At 43.4% G+C, this 23294-nt stretch overlaps 1 protein-coding gene across 3 annotated transcripts in view; it reads right to left on the bottom strand.

The window, feature by feature from the left end:
* Window positions 1-724: 724 nt before the first annotated feature.
* Window positions 725-23294, bottom strand: part of FBLN2 (fibulin 2) — a 261844-nt gene continuing 239274 nt past the window's right edge. For all 3 annotated transcript variants that reach the window (XM_033926337.1, XM_033926336.1, XM_033926338.1), the window contains 2 exons: window positions 16412-16535; window positions 725-2075 (listed from right to left, as the gene is read on the bottom strand). In XM_033926337.1, coding sequence (XP_033782228.1) covers window positions 1721-2075; window positions 16412-16535 — 479 coding nt within the window. In that variant the 3' untranslated portion in view covers window positions 725-1720. The remainder of the gene's footprint in view (window positions 2076-16411; window positions 16536-23294) is intronic.

Genomic DNA, 23294 nt, shown 5'->3' with positions numbered 1-23294 from the left:
AGAATCACTCCTAGTGGCTGCCTCAGCAGACTTAGGCGTTGCTAGGCGTCCCAGAGGTAGGCGCTGGTATATTTTATCTAATTTCCTGGCACCTACCCCAGATGCCTACTGACGGCTTAGTCAACCATGCCTATTTCTACCCTTTATTATGCCTACTTTTCAAGTAGGTATTGTTAGGCATCGCAGGGTGCTTTGACATAGGTGTCACTATGCAATGTCAATTACCACACCATTAAAACCAATTAAAGGCAATGTAGTTGTGCACAGAATTAAGTTAAGGGTCACTAGGTATCCTCAATGTAGGCCTCTAACCTAGACACTTCATATAGAACAGGCCCATAGTCTGTAAATTATAAGCATTTATCCAACCCTTAGATGCTAACACACAGCTCTATGGCTGGCTTAACTTCAAACGCTTGCAAGGCACATGTATACCCAATTAGGCTAGTATTCTAGAAAGGAACGTAAACACCTATGATCATTTATAGAATAGTCTCCTACCAGATGGCCTGTTTTAGACTTCCCCTTTTAGTTCATCTGCAGATGCTGGAAATGAACCCAATAGTTAATGTACTGATTTTGCAGTGACTGCACATGGTAAAAGGGTCCCTGAGACTTTGAAATTAAATCATCGATGTGAGCACCATGGCTTCTACTTGGTTTTGAGACTTCTTTCGATACTGACACAACCCATCTTCCTAAAGCATCAAGTAAGACCATTAGGCAATGTGTTCATTCTTTATTAGTTACAGATCATATTTGGTTTGCTTAATTCAGATTTCACTGAGATAAATCTGAGCTGCCAGAAAAACAACTGTTAAGAGTTATTAGTTGCCTTGATGATAACCGATAGCTCAGATAATGACCATGTACGGAAGACATGTTATTAAGAGGATGGCTGAACCTCGACATAATTTTCATTACATAGAAAAGAAAATTATACTACAATAAACAGATGACTTGCAAATCAAATGAAACCCCCCCCCCTAGTGGGTCTTCCAATAACCTTGGACAAGTCACTTCACCATCAATCCACTTTAGAGTTGCCAACTGGCTCCATATTAGCCCAATAAGATTAATCCAATCCTGGTCTTACCCTATAGCTTGCAGGGACTTGTCGTTCTATTTCCAAATTGGATTCCCTACGAAAAACAAGACAACAAGTCCCTGCACCCAGTGAGTTAAAATGTGGACTGGATCAATCCTGTTGGGTGAATATGGAGCCATTTGGCAGCCATATCATACTCCAAGCCTACTGCTCAGGAAATACCTGTACTATAAGTTCAGATTCGGAAAGGGAGGTGATTTAGACCAAAAATCCAAATCTGTTGATGAATAAATCTCAGGATGCCCACTGACAAAGCCATCTAAAGTATCAAGAAATGTCTTAAGGACTTAGTTTTCAAGAAGCACCATCTAGCAAATGTCATTTTTGTAATTCATTTGGACAATAAAGCTCTGTGGCATTGTATACAACACAAGTACAGGACAGAAATGAGCCCTGAAGACTCAAATCCCACACTTGCTCATTTATCACATGTATCAAAAGAATTACATAAGCAAAACATCAGTAAAATTAAGTTAAATTAAAAAAAAAAATGTTTAAAGCCACAATAGAAAAATATATGTGAGAAACAGTTAATGCTTTGTCAATATTATTACATTTTTGGAGAATTATAGAGCATAGCACCATTCAATTCCAATGTCAGCCTATGCCTCATTAAGCTTGGGCAGTGATAAAAATATAGATTTTGGCAAGAAATGTCGTGACGGTTCCTTGGCGCAACAGTTTCATTTCAACATCCAGCAAGAAATCTTGAGGTTCGTGGATCTGCCGTTGTAGGTAGACGATGCCGGTGTAAGAGTTAAGCTTTCTGGTGCTGAAGTAGCTTTCCTCGTTTCCCTTGGTGATGGAAAGGATAATGTTGTCCCCTGCATAGGCAGGGGATGGTCCGATCCGAAATATGTGAGATGGGATCACAATGTTCATGGGGAAATTCAGCTGATAGTAAGTGATTCGCACTGGGCTATTCTGACAGTCTAAATAATTAAGACAATTGATCCGTTCGCATCTCCTAAGAGGGGAAAAATATGTTTATTTATTTATTTATTTTCTGCCTACAACCTAGGCCAGTCGTCTCAAACTCCAACCCTTTGCAGGGCCACATTTTGGATTTGTTGGTACTTGGAGGGCCTCAGAAAAAAAAAAAAATAGTTAATGTCTTATTAAAGAAATGACAATTTTGCATGAGGTAAAACTCTTTATAGCTTATAAATCTTTCCTTTTGGCTAAGTCTTAATAATGAGACATACGATCAAGAAACGGTTTTATTTTACTTTTGTGATTATGATAAACATACCCAGGGTCTCAAAATAGTACCTGGCAGGATGTGAGTTTGAGACCACTGAGTTAAGGGGAACAGTTAATCTGCTGGCTGGGTTGGAGGGCAGAGGGGAGAACAGGACAATCAAGCCATTGTGACATCACTGATGAGGCTGGCTCTTATTGGTGGAATGAGGCATTATGACATCACAATCTCAGCTCTGCTTCCCAAAGGCAAACAGGCTGTCAGGTTTACAGTTTAGCCAGTGGTCTCAAACTCAAACCCTTTGCAGGGCCACATTTTGGATTTGTTGGTACTTGGAGGGCCTCAGAAAAAATAGTTAATGTCTTATTAAAGAAATGACAATTTTGCATGAGGTAAAACTCTTTATAGTTGATAAATCTTTCCTTTTGGCTAAGTCTTAATAATAATATTGTCATTTATAGCTAAAGAGACAGATGATCAAGAAACGGTTTTATTTTACTTTTGTGATTATGATAAACATTCCGAGGGCCTCAAAATAGTACATGGCAGGCCGCACATGGCCCCCGGGCTGCGGGTTTGAGACCACTGACCTAGGCGGATTACAATAAAACAAACACAGATTTCACATAATCTTCACAACAAAACAAACTGCAACATCACCCCACTACATTATTCCCTCTTCTACAATTTCAAATATAAAATCTCACAAAGACATTTCAATCAAAAACAGACTATTTCATAGCATTTCGCTCTCGAAAAAAGCTCGTAGAAATAAGTACGTTTTTTCAATTCCTTTTTAAAAGATGTTAACCCCCTACATAATCTCAAAATATGTAAAGTACGTTGATTGTAACCACACAGAGAAAGTGGTATATCAAGTCCTTTTCCCTTTACAATCAAGCTATTGTGACATCATTGATGAGGTTGACTCTTATTGGTGGAATGGGGTATTATGACATCACAATCTCAGCTCTGGTTACCAGAGACTGAAACTCTTCGCACTCTTAGTCCACTGGGAGTGGAGGGGTGGCCCAGTGGTTAGAGCAGCTGCCTCAGCACCCTGAGGGTGTGAGTTTGATTCTCACTGCAGCTCCTTGTGATTCTGGCAAAGTCACTTAGCACTTCATTACCCTGGGTACAAAATAAATACCTGTGTAAGATATGTAAACCACTTTGATTGTAACCACACAGAAAGGCAGTATATCAAGACCCATCCCCTTTTAACATCAGCTGGTGTCCAGTTAACTTCTGGGTCGCTGAACTAACCTTGGTATTCAATGCTGGAGGCCAAACATGCCCTAGTATTGAATATCCAGGACTAATTCAGCTTGCAGCTTTGAGCAGCTTATAAGCCACTTATTGCTACGAATTGACTATTGGGTCCTAAGGCGATATCTCAGCTGGCAGCCGAAGAGAACGTAGCTGTCACAGTCCTTCTTTTCTCCCTTCAATGCACTCCATCTTCCTGGGAAGCTATGCAGCGATGGTCCCCTATCTAGTTTACCGCCAGCATCCTTCCCCTCCTACGTCAAACTATTTATTAACAGCACTACAGGTTGCACCGAATTCTGTCATCTGTACTTTATTTAGGTTATCAAGGTGTGATCACGTGTCTGAGTTTTACATTAAGCTGTATTGGCTTAAGGTAGAATACGGAGTGAGATATAAATTGTCGTTCCTAACCTATTTAGATAGTCACCGCGGTACCTATCAAGAGGTAATCGCATACCAGAATTCGCTTGTAAAGTTACGGTCTGCTAGCAGCGGTGATTTGGTGATACCGTCTAGCAAGGAGTTGCGGTTGCAAACCATGAGGGCTGCAGCATTTTCATGTGCGGGACCCATACAGTGGAATAGATCCCAGGTTACATACGTCAGCAAGGGAATCTCAATTCATCTAAACGTTTGTTGAAACATTACTTATTCTGTCAAATGAAATATGGGTGTTAAGAGAGAAGACAATATAGTTTAATAACCTGAATGTACAAATGATACTAACCACCTCTTTTACAAAGCCCCGAAGCCCTTTAAATCTCTATGGGCTTCGGGGCCACTAGCGCAGCTTTGTAAAAGAGGCCGTAAGTGACAGGGGTGGGCATGTGTGACTTGTGAATATTGTATGTGCAGGTGGGGTGGATTGTTTTTTATGTAGGACAATGCCATTAAGGCAAGTTTGTGCTTATAGGCACATGTTTTGTAATATGTGTTTTGTGGGTTTTTTAATAAAATTATGTATGTGTTCTTGGAGCCCACTTTGTATAAAGCGTGTTATAAATAAAACCCATAAACAATATGGCCCTTTTAAGCTCTAGTGTAGCCTGCATTTCTGTCAGGACTATTTCTCACTGTACCGGAAACTTGCAAGACAAACTCATTGGCCAATTAATTCTATCTTCCAAATCTGCTTCCAAGCCCAGTGATAAGTTTATAGAATTCTACTGTTGTAACCAGTGACACTTTATACTTGTCTTTGAGAAAGTGTAATAAAAAGGTTAAAATGGAAAAAAAAATATCCCTATTTAGTAGTGGCAATAAAGAATACATAAAATAACTCAGCAGCACACATGTACTGTGCGTTTTTGTATACTATGATCATCTATTCTTACAAAATTGGGGGTTTTTATTTGAGTTTCCCATAGATATTTAACACGCCCTTAGAGACATTCTGGTGGCTCCTCTGGCTGACCTTTTCAATGCTTCTCCAAAGCCCTGCCACGCGGTTATGATCCCTTTCCACAAAAGCAGACTTAAGGAAGAGGTAGGACACTACAGGCCAGTAAATCTAACTTTGTGGTAAGTAAATGAATGGAAATGCTTTTAAAACAGAAAATAGTGAAGTTTCTGGAATTCAGTGGATTATAGGACCTAAAGCAATATGCAATGACGTAGTTTGCACCCAGGTCTACGGTGCCTGGCATTGTCATATCATGCACCCCCTCCACACTCTTCCACCCCCTAGAATCAGCGAATTGTGCGCCTTCCCCCCTGAGGCACCCTTCCCCCAAAAAAAAAAAATAATGGCAAAATCTGAAAATTTACTTGGGTGCATAGGGAGAGGAATGGTTAGTAGTAAAAAGGAGATATTGATGCCCTTTTTTAAGACTCTGGTGGGACCTCATTTAAGCCGCGGAGAAAAGACAAGGAAATGTTTATATGCAGCGGGTTGTGCCCCTGAGTTTGCCCCTGAGGAAGAGAAACGAAACAGGTGACTCTATAGTGCACTTGGCTGAGGCACCCCCTAAAGAAAGGGCTTGGACTCCATGCGGACGTATGAAAGCTAAGTTTTCCTTTATATTTTAAAACAGTAGAGGAAACTGCTACTAACAAGGACTGTTGTGTCATAACATTGATGATTTCTTTAATTCTGAATTTGCACATGACACTTTACTATTTTTTTTCTAATTTTTTTTTTTTTTTTTTTTAGAAAAAGCACTTTAGCACTTGGAAAAAGTTTCCAGGATGACAGAAGGTGATGTTTGTGGGTAAAATCCTGTAGGGCTCTCTTGCGCTCATGCGTTGTGGACATGCCCATGTGAGCTTCTTATAAAATTACAAGGAAGTTCCCACGAACTGATCAGTCATCCTGTTTAAACTATACTTAAATTTAACTATACTTTATTCTTTGAGTAGGTTTTCATGTGCAAAGAAAGAATATAAAGAACTAGGAGCAGGTCTTTATGATCAATTGAGACCTCATTTAAAACATTGTATACAATTCTGAAGACCACACTTTCAAAAAGATATAAACAGGATGGAGTCGGTCCAGAGGAAGGCTACTAAGATGTATGGGGATAGACTTCAAGATCTCAATATGCATACTTTGGAGGAAATGTGGGAGGGGAAGATATAATAGAGACATTTAAATACCTATGTGGCATAAATATGCATAGGGCAAGTCTCAGTTGAAAGGAAACTGTGGAATGAAGGGGCATATGATGAAGCTGAAAGGGGATAGATTCAGAAGAAGCTTCAGAAAATACTTTTTTCATTGAAAGAGTGGTGAATGCGTGGAACAGCTTCCCAGTAGAGGTGATAGAGATGAAAACTATATTTGAATTTAAGAAAGCATGGAGCAAGTATATTGGATCTCTAAGGGAGAGGTAGCGGGTGACCCGTCAAATGTGTGCACGACAATTGTACCCTGAAAAATGTGCCCCAAGACAATTGCACTCGATACTGCCCAATCACAGCGGATACTATTTTGTCTTTTTGAGGGTTACAAAGTAACCTTCTTTTTTGAGGGGATGGGTGGGGGTTGGGACCCCTCCCCCACCTACATTTAAAAGATTCTCTTCCTATCTAGTGTCTGGGTAAGGTTTATGGGATGATTATGGGAACCCTTTACATACGTGGATATGTGGAAGGCCCTGATTTGCTCAGACTCCTCTGGCCCCATCCCTTGGGAGGGGCTTGAGGAGCCTCAAGCCCCTCCCAAGGGACAAGGCTTGAGGAGTCTGAGCAAATCAGGACCTTCCACATATCCACGTATGGTTCACTGGGCGCACTTGTCCGTGCGCGCAATTGTCGTGTACAGATTTGTCGGTGTGCCGAGGTAGCGATAGTATGGATAGGCGGATTAGATAGGCCATAAGGTCTTTATCTACCTTCATTTTTCTGTTTTTAAATCTGAGGCTAAATATCACCATTACAGGCTAGAGCTGAAGCCTCTGTAAGCATGACTTCATCCCGAAAACATTCCAGCAGACTCATATCAAGAGGATGATGTCTTTTGCACACGCATAACAGATCCAAGACTGACCCACTTAGCAGCTGCTTGTTTTATTTTTTGCTTCAACCAAAAAGCATTAGTGAGGGCTTAACGGAGATTATCCTGAAGTAAATCCCACAAACCTTGGACTGAAGCTCTTCAAAATAAAGTGCATATGTAGAAACTGAACTTCCCTATTAATTGTGTTCCAAAACCCCCCCCAAATCTCATTGCTGTAAGACATAAAATTTTATCAGACGCAAAAGCCTCAGATATAATGTAAACCAAGCAGCTTTTAAACTTGTGCTCACTACTGTATCTATCATAGGCATAAAAACCATGCAAAAATCTTCAAATAGTACATTTTAGACATTATAATGTCACAACTGTCAGTGCTCAAACAGCTTATTCAATTGGCCAACATTTTACACCATAAATTACAGACCTTTAATTACATGCTCTCTAATTTATGTGAACACTCAAAATCAAAATTTAAAAATTCCAAAGCCACCCCCCCCCAAGGACCTATCCACATCTCTTCACAAAGCCATCAGCCAATGTCCAAATAAGGCAGGATTGATCTTTCAGTCACTCCCTGCCTCACAGAGACCTTATTTCAAATGGGGCTGGCAAACACTATTTTGTGAAAAAGACCAAGGCCTGGTTTCTATAAATGGTGCTGAAATTTGGGCTTGCACCCAATTTGTGCATGCAATTTAATTATTGAGCCATTCAGCACCAGTAATTGGGTACTAATAATCATTTATTGGTGTTAATTTGAATGCACATCTTGCTACACGCGGTTCTATAAAGATATGCGTGCAAATGTTCAGGGGTGTGGCCATGGGAGAGTCATGGGCAGTCCAGAGGCATTCAATAAAGATGCATGCAGTATTATAGAATTCAGGGGATCTGCATCCAATTATCCTCGTATCCAAAGTTGAGCACGGATCCTGACACTAAATGCTTTTCTTTACATGGCAACCATCTCAGAGAGCCTATTATAGAATAGTGCTCAGTGCTCATTTTTTTCGGTGACCAAATTTGGGTACCATTTATTGAATCTAGTACCAAATGGGAGATTGCTTGTGTCCTATTTGCAGAAACTGGAGATACGGCAATGAGCCTGACTGATGCATGTTCTGTCCTACTTTTCATGGAAGAAGGGTGTTTATTTACTGAATATGTAAACTGTATATATTTCTTTAAGATAAGCTCCCAGAGAGAACTGCTATCCCTCCTTTCCCTGGCTGCTGCTCTTGTGTGAGGAGATAGCTGACTCCATGTTAGAGTTGCATGTGGCCATAGAGAAATTACTATTCCCCTTCTGATTTTGACCTTTGTATCTGCTTGGTGTCGTTAAGCTTAAAAGTACAGTATTACCACTTCACTACAAGTATGTGAAAATACACTCCTGGCTTCCCCTACTCAAAGGAGGTGCTGATTGAGTGTGAATTCTGTGAGAGAAGAAATTCCTTAAGATCTACTGAACTGTAAGTTTATTTATTTATTTGTTTTAAGTTTTGTATTAAAGAAAGTTGCTTAAGGAATCACCGAATTTAGCCTGGTAATATTATAGGCTACAGATTAGAGAGTTGCACGGGGACAGAAATCCCACCCATCCCCGCCCGTCCCCGCCAGGATCCTCTCCGTCCCCACCCGTATCTGCCAGGATCCTCTCCATCCCCCACCCATCCCCGCTAGGAATTACCTCCATCCCCGCCCGTCCCCATAAAAAGCAGCAATTACTTCTGACAGGATCATCAATTCCAGTTTCTTTTGTGTTTGTGCTGCTGATTTCCTTGTGGAATCTCTTTGGTGGAACCCTTTTTTTGTTTTCTGTTCAGGTAATTAGCTTATAAACTGACATGTCCATTATATTATATGGACGAACCCTGCTTCCAAAACCTTCCATCCCCGTGGGAGTCCCATTGGCTAGAGGGGGGTCCCGGTGGGAGTCCCGTGGGTTAGGGGGGATTCCCGCGGGACCCGCGGGATTACCGTAATCCCTGTTCCCGTGCAGACCTCTACTACAGATCCAATGAGTTTATCTGTCTGGGATCAGCCTCAGAACAGTAAAATCAGAAGTTGAAGCTGCTTAACAATCCTCAGAGTTGGGAGCGAAAGGTCAAATGAAAAGTCAAGTGTCCATTTAACCTTCTTCATTTGGGGGAGTGGGATGTTTCTGTTATGTTTATTTATTTGTTTTAAGTTTATGTTGTGTATGTTGAATTTTTACCCCGTGTATTTGATTTGTGTAATCATTTGTACTCCGCCAAGAGCTTGTAGCTAATGGTGCAGAATAGAAATTGGTTTAATTAATAGTTGCAGCTCTGGAATGGGGGTTTTCAGTTGGAAATCCGGAAGTTGGCAGTTTGTGATTGTTACCAAGATTAAAACACAACTGATTATTTGCCTTTTGTTTTGGGGCTCTTTTACTAAAATTAGGGAGAGCCAATAGGCATTAATGTGTGCTAAACTTTTGGGTCCCTTTGTTTTTCAACTGAAATGAAGTGAAAGCACATGTCTATTGTCAGGAATATTGTCCAGGACCACGGTGGAACGTGATTTAGGAGTGATCATTAGCGACGATATGAAGGCTGCCAATCAAGTAGAGAAGGCATCATCCAAGGCAAGACAAATGATGGGCTGTATCCGTAGGGGTTTTGTCAGCAGAAAACCTGAAGTCATAATGCCGCTGTACAGATCCATGGTGAGACCTCATCTCGAGTATTGTGTTCAATACTGGAGACCACACTACCGAAAAGATGTGTTGAGAATTGAGTCGGTTCAGCGAATGGCTACCAGGATGGTTTTGGGGCTCAGGGAACTCACGTATGAAGAAAGGTTAAAAAAACTGAGGATGTACTCACTGGAGGAGCGAAGAGAGAGAGGGGACATGATTGAGACCTTTAAGTATATTACTGGGCGTATAGAGGTGAAAGATGATATCTTCAGTCTTATAGGGCCCTCAGTAACCAGAGGACACTTGCTAAAAATCAGGGGAGGGAAATTTCAGGGTGATGCGAGGAAGTACTTCTTCACTGAAAGGGTGGTAGATCATTGGAACGAGTTGCCTCAGAGGGTAATTGAGGCCAGCAGCGTGTTAGATTTCAAGAGAAAATGGGATATTCATGTGGGATCTCTAGGAGAGTAAGAATCAGGGAGTGGGTCATTGGTATGGGCAGACTCGATGGGCTATAGCCCTTTTCTGCCGTCAATTTCTATGTTTCTATGTTTCTATGTTTCTATACTCAGCAAATAAATTACTAGGAAAGAAGAGAATGAAAAATAATATGTAGAAATGGGAAAACATAGGGTCAGGATTTTTTTTAAAAAAGCTGATGAGAGTAATGGCTGTTGTCACACTATGGAAGTGAACTACAGAGTGCTACATTTGCAGCACACACCACTATGTATGATTTTATTATATCTTTTTTGTCTTTTGATGGTGCAATCATAAAAACATAAGAATAGCAATACTGGGTCAGACCAATGGTCCATCGTGTTTCCACAGTGGTCAATCCAGGTCATAAGTACCTGCCAGAACCCCAAATAGTAGCAACATTCCATGCTACCAATCTCAGGCTTTCCTTTAGTCTGTCTCAATAGCAGCCTGTGGACTTTTCTTCCAGAAACTTGTCCAAACCTTTTTTTTCAACCTAGTTACACTATCCCTTGTAACCACATCTTCTGGCAATGAGTTCCACAGCTTAACTATTCCCTAAGTGAAAAAATATTTCCTCCTATTCATTTTAAAAGTATTTCCCTGCAACATCATCGTGTGTCCCTAGTCTTTGTCATTTTGATGGAGTAAAAAAAAAGTCATTTACTTGTCCCTGATTTTGTAGATTTCAATCATATCTCCCCTCAGCTGTCTCTTTTCTTAGCTGAAGAGCCCTAACCTCGTTAGTCTTTCTTCAAACGAAAGGAGCTCCATCCCCTTTATCGTCTTGGTTGCTCTTTTTTGAACCTTTTCCAATTCCACTATATCTTTTTTGAGTTACAGTGACCCAAATTGAATGTAATACTTCAGCTGAGTTTGCACCATAGAGCGATACAGAGGCATAATATTCTTCATCTTATTTATCATCCTTTTGATAATAATTCCTAGCATCTTGTTTGTTTTTATGACCAACGGAGAAGGGGTAAAACGGGGACCTCACGGACCTGACGGATCTAAATCCGCACGTCCTTAAAAATCTGAGGTCTGTGCCGCTTGTAGTTAAGTTTCTGGCTCTGACAGACCTCGGTGACAATTTAGCGCTGATGGATCCGTCTCAGCATAGGGAGGGAAAAGTATTAGGATCCGTCAGCGCTACAATGCCATCAAGGTCTGTCAGAGCCGATTTACTGGGGCTGCAGGAAACCAGTTTAAAGGATTTGTTTTAGAGCCACTCCAGCACTAGCACTAGTCTCTGGCTCCGACAGAGCTCGGTGACATTTTAGCGCAGACGGATCCTAATACTTTTTCCCTCCCTATGCTGGGACGGATCCGTCAGCGCTAAATCGTCACCGAGGTCTGTCAGAGCCAGAAACTAATTACAAACGGCACGGACCTCAGATTAAGGACGTGCGGGTTTAGATCCGTGAGGTCCGCGTTTTACCCCTTCCCTGACCAACGCCACACATTGGGCAGAAGGTCACCTAGATCTTTTTTCTTGGGTGGTGGACCCTAGCGTTTGATAACTGTGATTTGGGTTATTCTTCCCAATGTGCTTCACTTTGTATTTGTCCGCCCCACTAGTCCGTGTCTAGGATGAATCTGCACAGCTGTTTCAGCACTTGCACTTGCGCTTGTATTTCTTTTAAAATTCTACGTGGTATCTTTAATCCTTTTATTCCTTTATTTTGGAACGCTTACCGATTCTCCTTTGCAAGAGGTATCCAACAATTTAAACTCTCCCTTCCTTCTATAAAAGGGATTAAAGGAGTCAAGATCTTCAGTCAATCTTTGGTCTTTAAACTCTCTCAACTCTGGAATGATCTCCCCCTTTTTTTTAAGGAGTAACAGTTCGTTTTAATTTTTTCGGTAAATCTTTAAAAATTACTCTATTTGCCAAACATTTTGAAAATTAATTCTTTTGAAATTTTGCTATAATCTTGTATTTATCATTTGGAAATCATTCCCTGTTTATTTAATTGATGTAAACAGAGCCCAGCTTTCTCAGAATAATGACTCGGTATACGAAGTTAAGCTTTAGTCTAGTTTAGCCCGTTCAGCTGTTTCATCACGGCCATTGTAATGGTGAGCGCATACCTTGCTGAAGCTCTGAGGTTTGAAAGGGGAGGGGGGGGAATAACACCCCCCCCCTTGCCCCATTGGTGCTTCTTTCCTTTCACTTCACTCACCTGTGGTCTTCTTCTCCTGCCTTCGCATCTTCTGGTGACTTCAAGGTTTGAAACGGGGGTGGCATCATCATAGATCAATCAGGCACATCCAAAGGGAAGACTTCCAGGGTAAAAGGTTGACCTTAAGAGGGTATGTTGATATTAAGAGATGAAACAGCCCGCACTGCAAAGCACCACTCTGAAACGGCCATGCTGGATTGTCCCATTCACACTGGTCCTTAGCTTTATTGCCACTGAGTAGAACCCAAATTAATGATTCCCCTCCCCCCCCTCCAAGTTAAAAGTTTGTCCAGGCGTTCAGATTGGGCAATGATGTTAGAGAAGGTCCTCGTGTTGTCATTAGGGTATTGCCCAGTTATGAAGCTGCATTGATCAGGAGCAATCAGTTTGGTTATTAATGCTTGTAACCTGCTATCTTACGTTTGGAATTTGCTTTTTTGAAACCCAATAAAATTTTTGAACAGAAACAAAAACGTTTATTACTTAATGAGAATTTTATTATTGAAAGTCTATTTTACAAATATTTGTCTCTTTTACTGTATTATTGTATTTCATTGATTGTCCAGCTCTTTTTATTATTATATTTCATTGATTGTCCAGAGCTATTGAGTGTAAACCGCCTAGAACTTTTGGTTATGGCGGTATAAAAAAATAAAGTTATTATTATTTTCAGCCCATGATTAACTCTTGCTGCACCCTCTACCCCTTTCTTGTTCCCTACCTACCCTTTGGTTTGCCCTTCCCCCTAACAAAATTTAAATGATGTACCCTTTTATCGTTCTTCCTTATGTATCCATGTTTACCCTTTAGTATGTCCTTTTTATTTGTATTATGTTATTACCTTTGAAGCATTTGTACAATCTTGATAAAAAAGAGGTTTCTGGAAACTTTGAAAAATCCACATTTCCGTCCATCCTTTTGATTTCCACATCTCTAATGGCAATTCCTAGTCTGCCATGTAGCATTTCCGTTGCCTTAAATAAGACCACCCGAGGGATTCCTGTGGTGGACTTTGTGGCGATTGTAATCATTTTGCTGGCAAGCTCCACATGTAACACACATGCAGAAAAACAGAATTATGTGTGACTTGCAGCTCAGAGAGGAAGCTTAGATTCATCAGTAATACTGAATGCTACGAGAATATTTATTTTACGCAATTCTTACATGGAAGGCAGCTCTAAAACCGTCGCAGAATATTTAAAAAGTAACCATCCTCAATATAACTCTAGGTTAGTTTAGTTTTTTTCTGATTTGTATGTTAATGAAGCAGAAATAATGCTATAAAGTATTTACAAGCAATATTTGTTTTGATAAACAGCAGCATAAAACTGGATAAATTACTTTATACCCTAACAAAATCAAATCAATTAGCTAAATAAAAGAAAATTGTGAGGCAGAGCCCAAACACAGATCAATAGGAATTAAATTATGAAATTCCATGCTCCTTATTAAACCTGAATAAACATTTACAAATAAGAAATACAGGCTCAATTAATACATTTCCATGTTGGTCGAATAACCTTCTCTTTCTCCTGAGATTTGAGCGCAGAATTCAAGTGCCAACAGTGTATGTGGGTTCCAGCCCTGACGAAGCCTACGGCGAAACACTGGCTGGCCTTAGTCGGCAATGGACCCGAAACAGAGAATTGGGTTGATAAACAGCAGTTTGACTAATCGGCTGACAAGATAAGTCTTTTGTTTAAAGTTTTTTTGCATACCAGGTTCAATAGTTCATCAAGATCGGTATGATATTAATCGGATGTCTGCAAAATATTTGCTGAACAGTTTATGATGGCTTTTTTCCTCCTCGAATAACTGTTTGAGTGACTGGTTTGAATAACTATGAGAATATTATCTAAATTTGTAAATAGTGGGGTTCCCCAGGGGTCTGTGCTGGGACCGCTAGGTTTTAACATATTTATCAGTGAACTAGAGACGGGAATAAGTAGTGAGATAATTAAATTTGCTGATGACAAAGTTATTCAAAGTTGTTAAATCGCAAGAAGACTGTGAAAAATTGCAAGAGGACCTTGTGAGGCTGGGAGATTGGGTGTCAAAATGGCAGATAACGTCTAATGCAAGCAAATGTAAAGTGATGCATGTAGGAAAGAGGAACCCGAACTATAACTATATGATGCAGAGTTTCACGTTAGGAGTCACTGGCCAAGAAAAGGATCTAGGTATCATCTTTGAGGATATGTTGAAACCCTCAGCTCAATGCGTGGCAGCGGCTAAGAAAGCAAATAGAATGTTAGGAATTATCAGAAAAGGAATGGAAAACAAAGATGAAAATGTTATAATGCCCTTGTATCGCTCTCTTGTGCTGCCACACCTCAAATACTGTTTGCAATTCTGGTTGCCGTATCTCAAAAGAGATATAGAGGAATTAGAAAATGTATAGAGAAAGGTGACAAAAATAAAAAGAAGAATGAGTCAACTTCCCTATGAGGAAAGGCTAAAGCAGCTAGGGCTCTTCAGCTTGGAGAAGACACCCGCGGGGCGGTGAATGGTCTTGTCCCCCGCAGTGAGGCATGAAGGATCGCGCGGTCCCCGCAGCTCACACCCGCCCGCCCAATCGATTCCAGTGTCCAGCCAGCTCTCTCCCCTCTCCTCACCCCAGTCCGCAGATCCTCCTCCTCGGCGACCCGCACGCTACCAGAGAGCCGCGCACACCCGCCGCTGCTCAGCCTCGATCTTCTGCTCTGACGCAACCGGAAACAGGAAGTTGCAGCAGAGCAGAAGATCGAACACTGAGCAGCCGCGCGTGTGCGGCTCCCTGGGAAAGCGCGGAGGTTGCCGAAAAAGAAAACCCACAAACCAAGGTGAGGAGAAGGGAGAGAGCCGGCCAAACACCAGGATCGACCGGGCAGGCAGGTAGTGGCCGTGGGGACCGTGCGATCGCTAGTGTTCCCGGCTCAAATTGGAAGGAGGGAGTGAAAGGAAAAAGGCTTATATGGATGCAGCGGGGACGGTGACGGGGCGGTGAATGGGATGGCAGTGGCGGTGACGGGGCGGTGAAAGGGATGGCGGTGACGGTGACGGGGCGGTGAAGGGTTCGGCGGTGACGGGGCGGTGCAGAGGATGGTGGGCCGGTGACGGGGCGGTGACGGGGACAGATTTTTTCCCCGTGTCATTCTCTATTACTTATAGAAACGAATGTTATAATGCTAAGAGGAACTTTATGGGCACATCACCACTATTCTCCCTTGTTAAATGGTCTCCTCTTAAGGCATACGAATTACTGCTGCTGGGTCAGACCAGTGGTCCATCGTGCCCAGCAGTCCGCTCATGCGGCGGCCCTTAGGTCAAAGACCAGTGCCCTAACCAAGACTAGCCTTACCTGCGTACGTTCTGGTTTAGCAGGAACTTGTCTAACTTTGTCTTGAATCCCTGGAGGGATTTTTCCCCTATAACAGCCTCTGGAAGAGCGTTCCAGTTTTCTACCACTCTCTGGGAGAAGAAGAACTTCCTTACGTTTGTACGGAATCTATCTCCTTTCAACTTTAGAGAATGCCCTCTCGTTCTCCCTACCTTGGAGAGGGTGAACAACCTGTCTTTATCTACTTTGTCTTGAGTCCCTGGAGGGTATTTTCCCCTATAATAGACTCCGGAAGAGTGTTCCAGTTTTCTACCACTCTCTGGGAGAAGAAGAACTTCCTTACGTTTGTACGGAATCTATCTCCTTTCAACTTTAGAGAGTGCCCTCTCGTTCTCCCTACCTTGGAGAGGGTGAACAATCTGTCTTTATCTGCTAAGTCTATTCCCTTCAGTATTCTTGTTCTAACACGTAGCTGTTATGATGTTATTGTATGCATAAACGTTGTGTATCCTTGACTGCATTTTTCTTTTGTATTTTCTTCTTTGTTTGGTTCTGTATGACATACAAAAATTTTCAATAAAGAAACTAAGACTAAAAACAAAAAAAAAATCCTTTTGCTGGTGTCTAAAAACATGATCACAAAGGCTGAATACTAACCCATTCATATTTCACCTAAACGTGAAACAAAGGATTTTACACCGTTTTCTATGCCCATAAACTTACATCTGTGATACTTTTCTGTAGTTTTCAGGACATTCTATTAAGAGACATCTGAAGGAGCCCTGGATGTTGTAACAAAATTCGGAAGCTGAACAGTTGTGAGTTCCTGTGGTACATTCATCAATATCTTAAAAAAAAATATAACAGAATAATTGTATTATTTTTAGAAAAAATGAAAGGCAAAAAAGAACATAGCACCTTATTTAAGTATGGGGCCGAATTTATATTAAAAAGAGACCAAGAGGAAGCATGCTTGCATAATTTATTTATTTGGATTTATTAAGCGCCTTAATGAAGAGATTTATCAGCACATAGAATTTAGGCCCTGTTTTTACTAAGGTGTGCTAACCGATTAGCGCGTGCTAATCGACTTAGTGCATGCTAAACGCTAACCCGTGCATGTTAGTCTATGGAAGCGTTAGCGTTCAGCGTGCACTAATTCAATTAGCGCGCCTTAGGGCTCCTTTTACTAAGGTGCGCTAGCATTTTTAGCGCACGCAGGAAATTACCGCGCGCTACGCTTCTAGAACTAATGCCAGCACAATGCTAGCGTCAAGGTCTAGCACATGCGGCAATTCAGCGCGCGCTATTCCGCGTGTTAAAGCCCTAACGCGGTTTAGTAAAAGGAGCCCTTAGTAAAACAGGGGGTTAGTCTGTAGTTCACAAATAATACAGGAGACCTTATCATCTACAAAACGGGTGGCGGTAATTCTAAAACAGCAAACTGTTGACTCTTTTACAAAGCGGCACTATAAAAAGGCCTTAGCGCACCTTTACATGGGTCTTTCCCAGGCACTAGGGTCATTTTTAGTCCGGCAGTAAAATGGTCGATTTTCTGTTTTTTGGCATTAATGACCTCCCGCTAATGTTGCAATTATCGCTTGGCCAACAGTGCGTAGACCCTTAACACCATCTGTTTTGTAGACGGTACAGGTTGACACGCTAATCCCATACTAATTAGTTGGCGGCAATGCTGACACACTAAGGCCCAAATTATCTACACAGTGCCATACTTAGTTGTTTTAATTGGTTCAATCGGCGCAGTAATTGACTGATTGAAAAACAATTTTAAAAAGCGGAAGCGACTGCGGTGCCTCCAAAAATGAAACCATCCGCCCCAAGGAGGCACTTTATGATGCCTGTAGCCACTACAGGTGTGGTTAATGCTGAAGTGGCCTCTATGGATGTGATTCTCATGTAAGGTAGGAGCCAGAAATGTAGGCCTTAAAAACCCTGGCCTATGTTTCACGTAGCCGCGGTTGGATGATTGACATGCGATTGGGGCAGCTTTTTTAAGCGGCTGCTGATGTAGGTGCCATTTAGAGAATTTGGGCCTAATTGATTAACATAGACACACCCATTCTCCTCCCCCCTAGACACACCCTCTCAGTGAAAAAAATTAAAATTATTTTTTGTTATGTGTGGATAGCACACGCACATTTGAATCTTACCTTAGGATGCCTCAATGCACCCTGTAGTAAGCAAGCCCCGTTAAGATGCAACAAACATGTTTCAAGTTTTATTTTAATTTGATGAGTCGCTTAATTTAATTTTTACTAAGCGAGTTACAACATAGAAAAAAAACCACATTTATTTTAACATAATGCTTAAAAGATTTTAAAACAGTAGTTAAGACGGTCACCGATACGAATGGCAGCCTGATCGGTGAGCTCCGTTCGAGCCCTGAGCTTAAACCTTCTTCTCGCTGTGTTATGGTGCTGGATATCGTCCTACTTGCCTGCTACGGGTGTTAAATTCGATTGTGGAGGGAATGGCGACCCGCAGAAAGCTTCCATGCGACAAACCGGGGCAGAGCACGATGGAACAGGCGTTGAGCAGGGGCACACGTGGCGCCGATGTTATGGAGTCGAGCAGGAGTGGAGCCGCAAGTTTGGGGAGAGCCATCGAAGCAGTGACTGATATGCTTGTTGAGCTGGCTCCGGAGCGCCCTCCTCCTGACCCGCTGACTACAGCAGACATGCAGCAATGGATTTTGGAAGTAAATCTGAGATCTCGGCTGTGGCAGTACAGGTATGGGAGGTGGTGCAGGAGCTCCGTACGGATTTGGTGGAAGTGGGCACGTGGGTGGAAGTGATGGAGATCCGTCTGGATTGCTACGAGGAGAATATGATCGGGATGCAATGAAAATTGGAGAGCGTCTTGGCTGAATATCAGCTTTTGCTAGACAAGATGGAGGATTTGGAGAACCGCACCTGGCGTAACAACCTGCGGGTGCGGGGCCTCCCTGATCTGCTGGAATACAGAGATGTATGTGCCACTGTACTTAAGTTGCTCCGCTGGTTGCTGCAGAATGAGACTCTGGAACCGGGAACTGAAAGAGCGCATAGGGCATTCGGTCCCCGAGTTACTGATCAGCCTAAGGATGTTGTGTTGTGCCTTCAGAGCTTCATGCTTAAAGAGCAGATCTTAAGGAGAGCCCGGGAGATGGGTATGGTGACTTGGGAGGGTCATCGTCTGGAATTTTATCATGACTTTGCTGCCAGCACGTTGCACGTTGCTTTCCAGAAGGTGACCAAGGCCTTGCAGCGCAGTAACCTGCGCTATTGTTGGACCTATCCCTTTGGGGTGGTGATCACTATTAATGGTGTGCATACCAACGTCTCTTCGGTCTGTGAGGCACAAGCTCTGCTGCAAAAGGAGGGGATTGAGGTCCTGGCTGATTCTGACCCGGTGCCGGGGGGTAGGGGCTCTGAGTGCAGGACGGAGTCCTGCTTCTTTTCGTTGGCAGAGAGTGGAACGTGGTTCCCAAGGTCAAGGTGGTCGTGGTGGGCCCCTCCCCCATTCAGCTGCTGCATCCTCTTCCAATGGCCCTTCATGAATGCTGGCATGCTTCGGCTGTGTATTTTGCGACCTGATTCACACACTCTGTTGTGGACTTTAGTTGTCTGAGTGTGGGCTTCTGGGGGGGGATGGATTGCCCTTTCCCCCATATGACTGAGGTTTTATGATTTTGTTTGGGGATTGAGGGGGGAGGGGGTGGGAATTCCCCTGGTTGGAGTTCTGTGTGGGGACGGGTGTGCACTGGTTCTAAGTTTGGAGGGAGTGTGGTTGTGGGTTGGAGAATGGTTTTGGTGGGTATATGGTTGGGGGGATCTTTGATCTTGGTGTTTGGTGAGTGCTTGTGGGGATGGTTGTTGTTATGGTTTTGGTTGTTTGTGCAAAGGGCGATGGGGACTCTTTACTTCCTTGCATGTTAGTGGGAGGTCTGGAAGATCTCACTGTGGGGGAGGGGAGTGGCAGGGTGGGGGGGTGGGGTTGGAGGGAGGGGGGCAGGGACGGATCATTGCTATGGAGGTATATTGTTGCTGTTCTTTTTTCTTTCTATGGCGGGGCTAAAGTTGGTCTCTTATAACATCAGAGGTCTCAACTCTTCTTATAAACGGAGGGCCTTCTTCCGGGAGTTGATTTGATTGTGGGCTGCAATTTGTTTTGTCCAGGAAACCCACTTGTTGCAATCACATGAACACATTGTCAGGGACTCTCGGTTTCCCCAGTCCTTTTGGGCCTCTCGGGTGGGTACCTTTAAGAAGGGTGGGGTGGGGATCCTGATTGGTAAGGGGTGCGCTGTGAGGTTCATAGGGTTGCCCGGGATCCACAGGGGAGATATCTCATGATAGAGGCTTTGATTGAGCAGAACTTGTATTCTCTGGTTAACATCTATGCACCTAATGAGGGACAGGGTACCTTCTTTCGGGAGTTGATGCCCAGGATTCTGCAGTTTAAGAGGGAATCTTTGAAACTTGGTGGGGACTTTAATCTTTCTGTGACCCCTCATCCGGATAATTCGGGGAGAGCCGGTTGCTATGGGTGATGGGACCGTAAGTTATTGCGGGAGGCGCTGGCCTCATTAAATGTTGAAAATGGTTGGCGTTGGCTGCATCCATTGGTATGGGATTATACCCATTTTTCTAAGACTCATGCCTCCTATTCCAGAATTGACTATATTTTTGTGGAACGAGGCCTGCTTCGCCGGGTGGTGCTGGCGGGGATTGAACAAGTTACTTGGTTGGACCATGCTCCTATATGGGTGCAGTTTGCAGGTGAGGGAGTCTGTTCAGGAAGGAAATTCTGGAGCTTTAATGATAGTCTGTTGGATGATCCAGGTGTGGTGGCTCAGACTGAGGGGTGGCTTCATGAGTATCTGGATTTGAACTTGGAGTGTGGTGCCTCTTCGGAGGCTGTATGGGAGGGATTGAAGGCTACCCTGAGGGGTCGGTTGATTGCTTTGGCCTCTTTCAGGCAGCAACGGCGTCGGGAGGTGGTTACTGAATTGTTGCATCAGTTAGGGCGATTGGAGGGGATGCATAAGCATCAGCCTTGGGATGTGGAGGTGGGTAAGCGGTTGCAGCAGGCTTTGGAGTTGGAGCGCTTGCGTTTTAATTTACAACTTTTGCAACAGAAGTACCTTTGGGGAAGGCAGATCCCGTATTCCTGGCTGGGAAAACCCTGACCATCGTGTCTACCGACACACTCCCTCATGAGAACAGGGTGGTACCCAGAACCTACCCCCGATTCTTGCCGAAGGCGGCTTCAGCGTGCCTCCCGGCACTCTCCATCTCCCCACAGGGAGGCACACTGCCACCTCAGCAACACCTCCTGGACTGTGTGCGGGCCCTGACTATGCAGCAGATTAGACAAGCCTCAATTGTTCGTCTCCTACGACCAAAACAGACCAGGACTTCCGGCCACCAAACGCAGGCGCTCGCGCTGGATATAAGAGTGCATCCCCTTCACCTATAGAAAAGCGCAGCATCAACCGCAGGTGGGAGCCAACGCCCACCAGCGCAGAACCATAGCCAACACAACGGCACATCTGCACCACACACCAATAGGGGACATCTGCGATGCAGCCACTTGGTCCTCCATGCACACCTTCACCAAGCACTACTGCCTCAACATAGCATTCCACGCTCCAAATGCATTCGGCCGAGCAGTCTTGGAAGTGGCTCTTCCCTCCCGGGAGGGACAGCAACCACTAGCACAGCCTTGACAAACACTGATCAAGTAGGGTGTTATAAATATCGACAAACACTGTTCAAGTAGGGTGTTATAGATATTGATTAAGTAGGTCTTCCAGCACTCCTTCCTAGACTGAATGTGGAATAGGCAAGTATGAATTCTCACATGCAAGTACGATTTGTCACTGTTGACCAGTTGGTTTCTCACTGTTCATTGATTGTCATTGACCAATTTCACTGTTCTGCGAGTTAAGTAGGTCTTCCAGCAATCCTGTCTAGTCTGAATGTGGAATAGGCAAGTATGAATTCTCATATGCAAGTACGAATTGTCACTATTGACCAGTTATGAATTGTCACCGCTGACCAGTTGGTTTTCTCACTGTTCATTGATTGTCATTGACCAGTTTTCGCTGTTCTGTGAGTTAAGTAGGTCTTCCAGCACTCCTGTCTAGACTGAATGTGGAATAGGCAAGTATGAATTCTCACATGCAAGTACGAATGGTCACTGTTGACCAGTTGGTTTCTCACTGTTCATTGATTGTCATTGACCAGTTCATTGTTCTGAGAGTATTATTGCTCAGTTAACACAGCACTTTATCTAAAACCTTGTTTCCACAACTTTACCTGCTTTGCCTGATTACCCTGCCCGGCTCGGCCTCCACAGCCAGGCGAGGGATGCACAAAGCACTAAGGCGCAGGTCCAGTCGGTACATCCCTCGGCTAGGGAGTCACCCATATGTGGCTGACTCATCCTGCTTGTCCTAGGAGAAAGTGTAGTTACTTACCTGTAACGTAGGTTCTCCGTGGACAGCAGGATAGTCAGCCACACAACCCACCCGCCTCCCCAAACTGCCGACCCGGCCTCAGCTAGGAACATCCTGGGGATTAGGGGAAAGCAGGGGGAAATGGGTAGGGCTCGGGCATGCCCAGTGGGGCCCGGGCACTTGCACGTGCTCAGAGAAAAAAAAAAAAAAAATCTCTCTGAGCTATTGGAGAGCTTATCCGCAAATTGGGAGGTGTTGGGACAACACCCATATGTGGCTGACTATCCTGCTGTCCATGGAGAACCTACGTTACAGGTAAGTAACTACACTTTTTCAGCCAATCAAAAAAAAAAAAAAAACAAATTTGGCACCGAACTCTTAGGATGCCTAGCGACATCTATGTCAAGGTGCCTTGCAATACCTAACGACGCCTACCTGAAAGCAGGCATGATTAGGGGTGGAGAATAGGACTGGTCGACTTATGATTACTAGGCGTCCTAGTTATTTTCGTTCATTTGAAGGAAATTGTATATTCAGATTGCGGCCAAGCTTTCTGTTCAGATCGCTACAACGGCTCTCGGAGCCATCCATTATATTTTACAAGCTTGATCTCTGACTGATTTAAAAATAGTAGACTTCACATTGCTCTACCTATAGAGTCCTGAGGTAGGCCCATTTGGGGCCGAAACATGATCGTGTCGAGTCTCGATATATAATAAAGGACATTGAGCAGCAGAGTCTTCTTCGCTATGTACTTTCTACTCTAGAACAAACTAAGGCCGGTACTGGGCAGTCTTAGCACAGTCGGTGTCCTGGATACGGTGATTCGATTTAGGATGGCTAGGGAGGGCTTCGATGGAATGTGGAATGAGAGGACACTGCTGGGCAGACTTTATTGTCTGTATCCTGCAAACGACAGGATGGTTAGGGTAGGCTGGAGTGAGCTTCGACGGCAACTCTGGTAACAGAAACTTAAAGACGGCATTGGGCAGACTTCCGCGGTCTATGGCCCAGAAATATTAAAGAAATAAAGGACAATTTAACCATGAATTAATAATATATGTGACTATTGGACAAACTGGATGGACCTTTCAGATCTTTATCTGCTGTCATGTACTATGGGCTAGATTCGCTTACCTGCTT

Source organism: Geotrypetes seraphini, chromosome 17, assembly GCF_902459505.1.
Source record: "Geotrypetes seraphini chromosome 17, aGeoSer1.1, whole genome shotgun sequence".
NCBI classification, from domain to species: Eukaryota; Metazoa; Chordata; class Amphibia; order Gymnophiona; family Dermophiidae; genus Geotrypetes; species Geotrypetes seraphini.
This window is presented reverse-complemented; position numbering and strand designations above follow the sequence as displayed.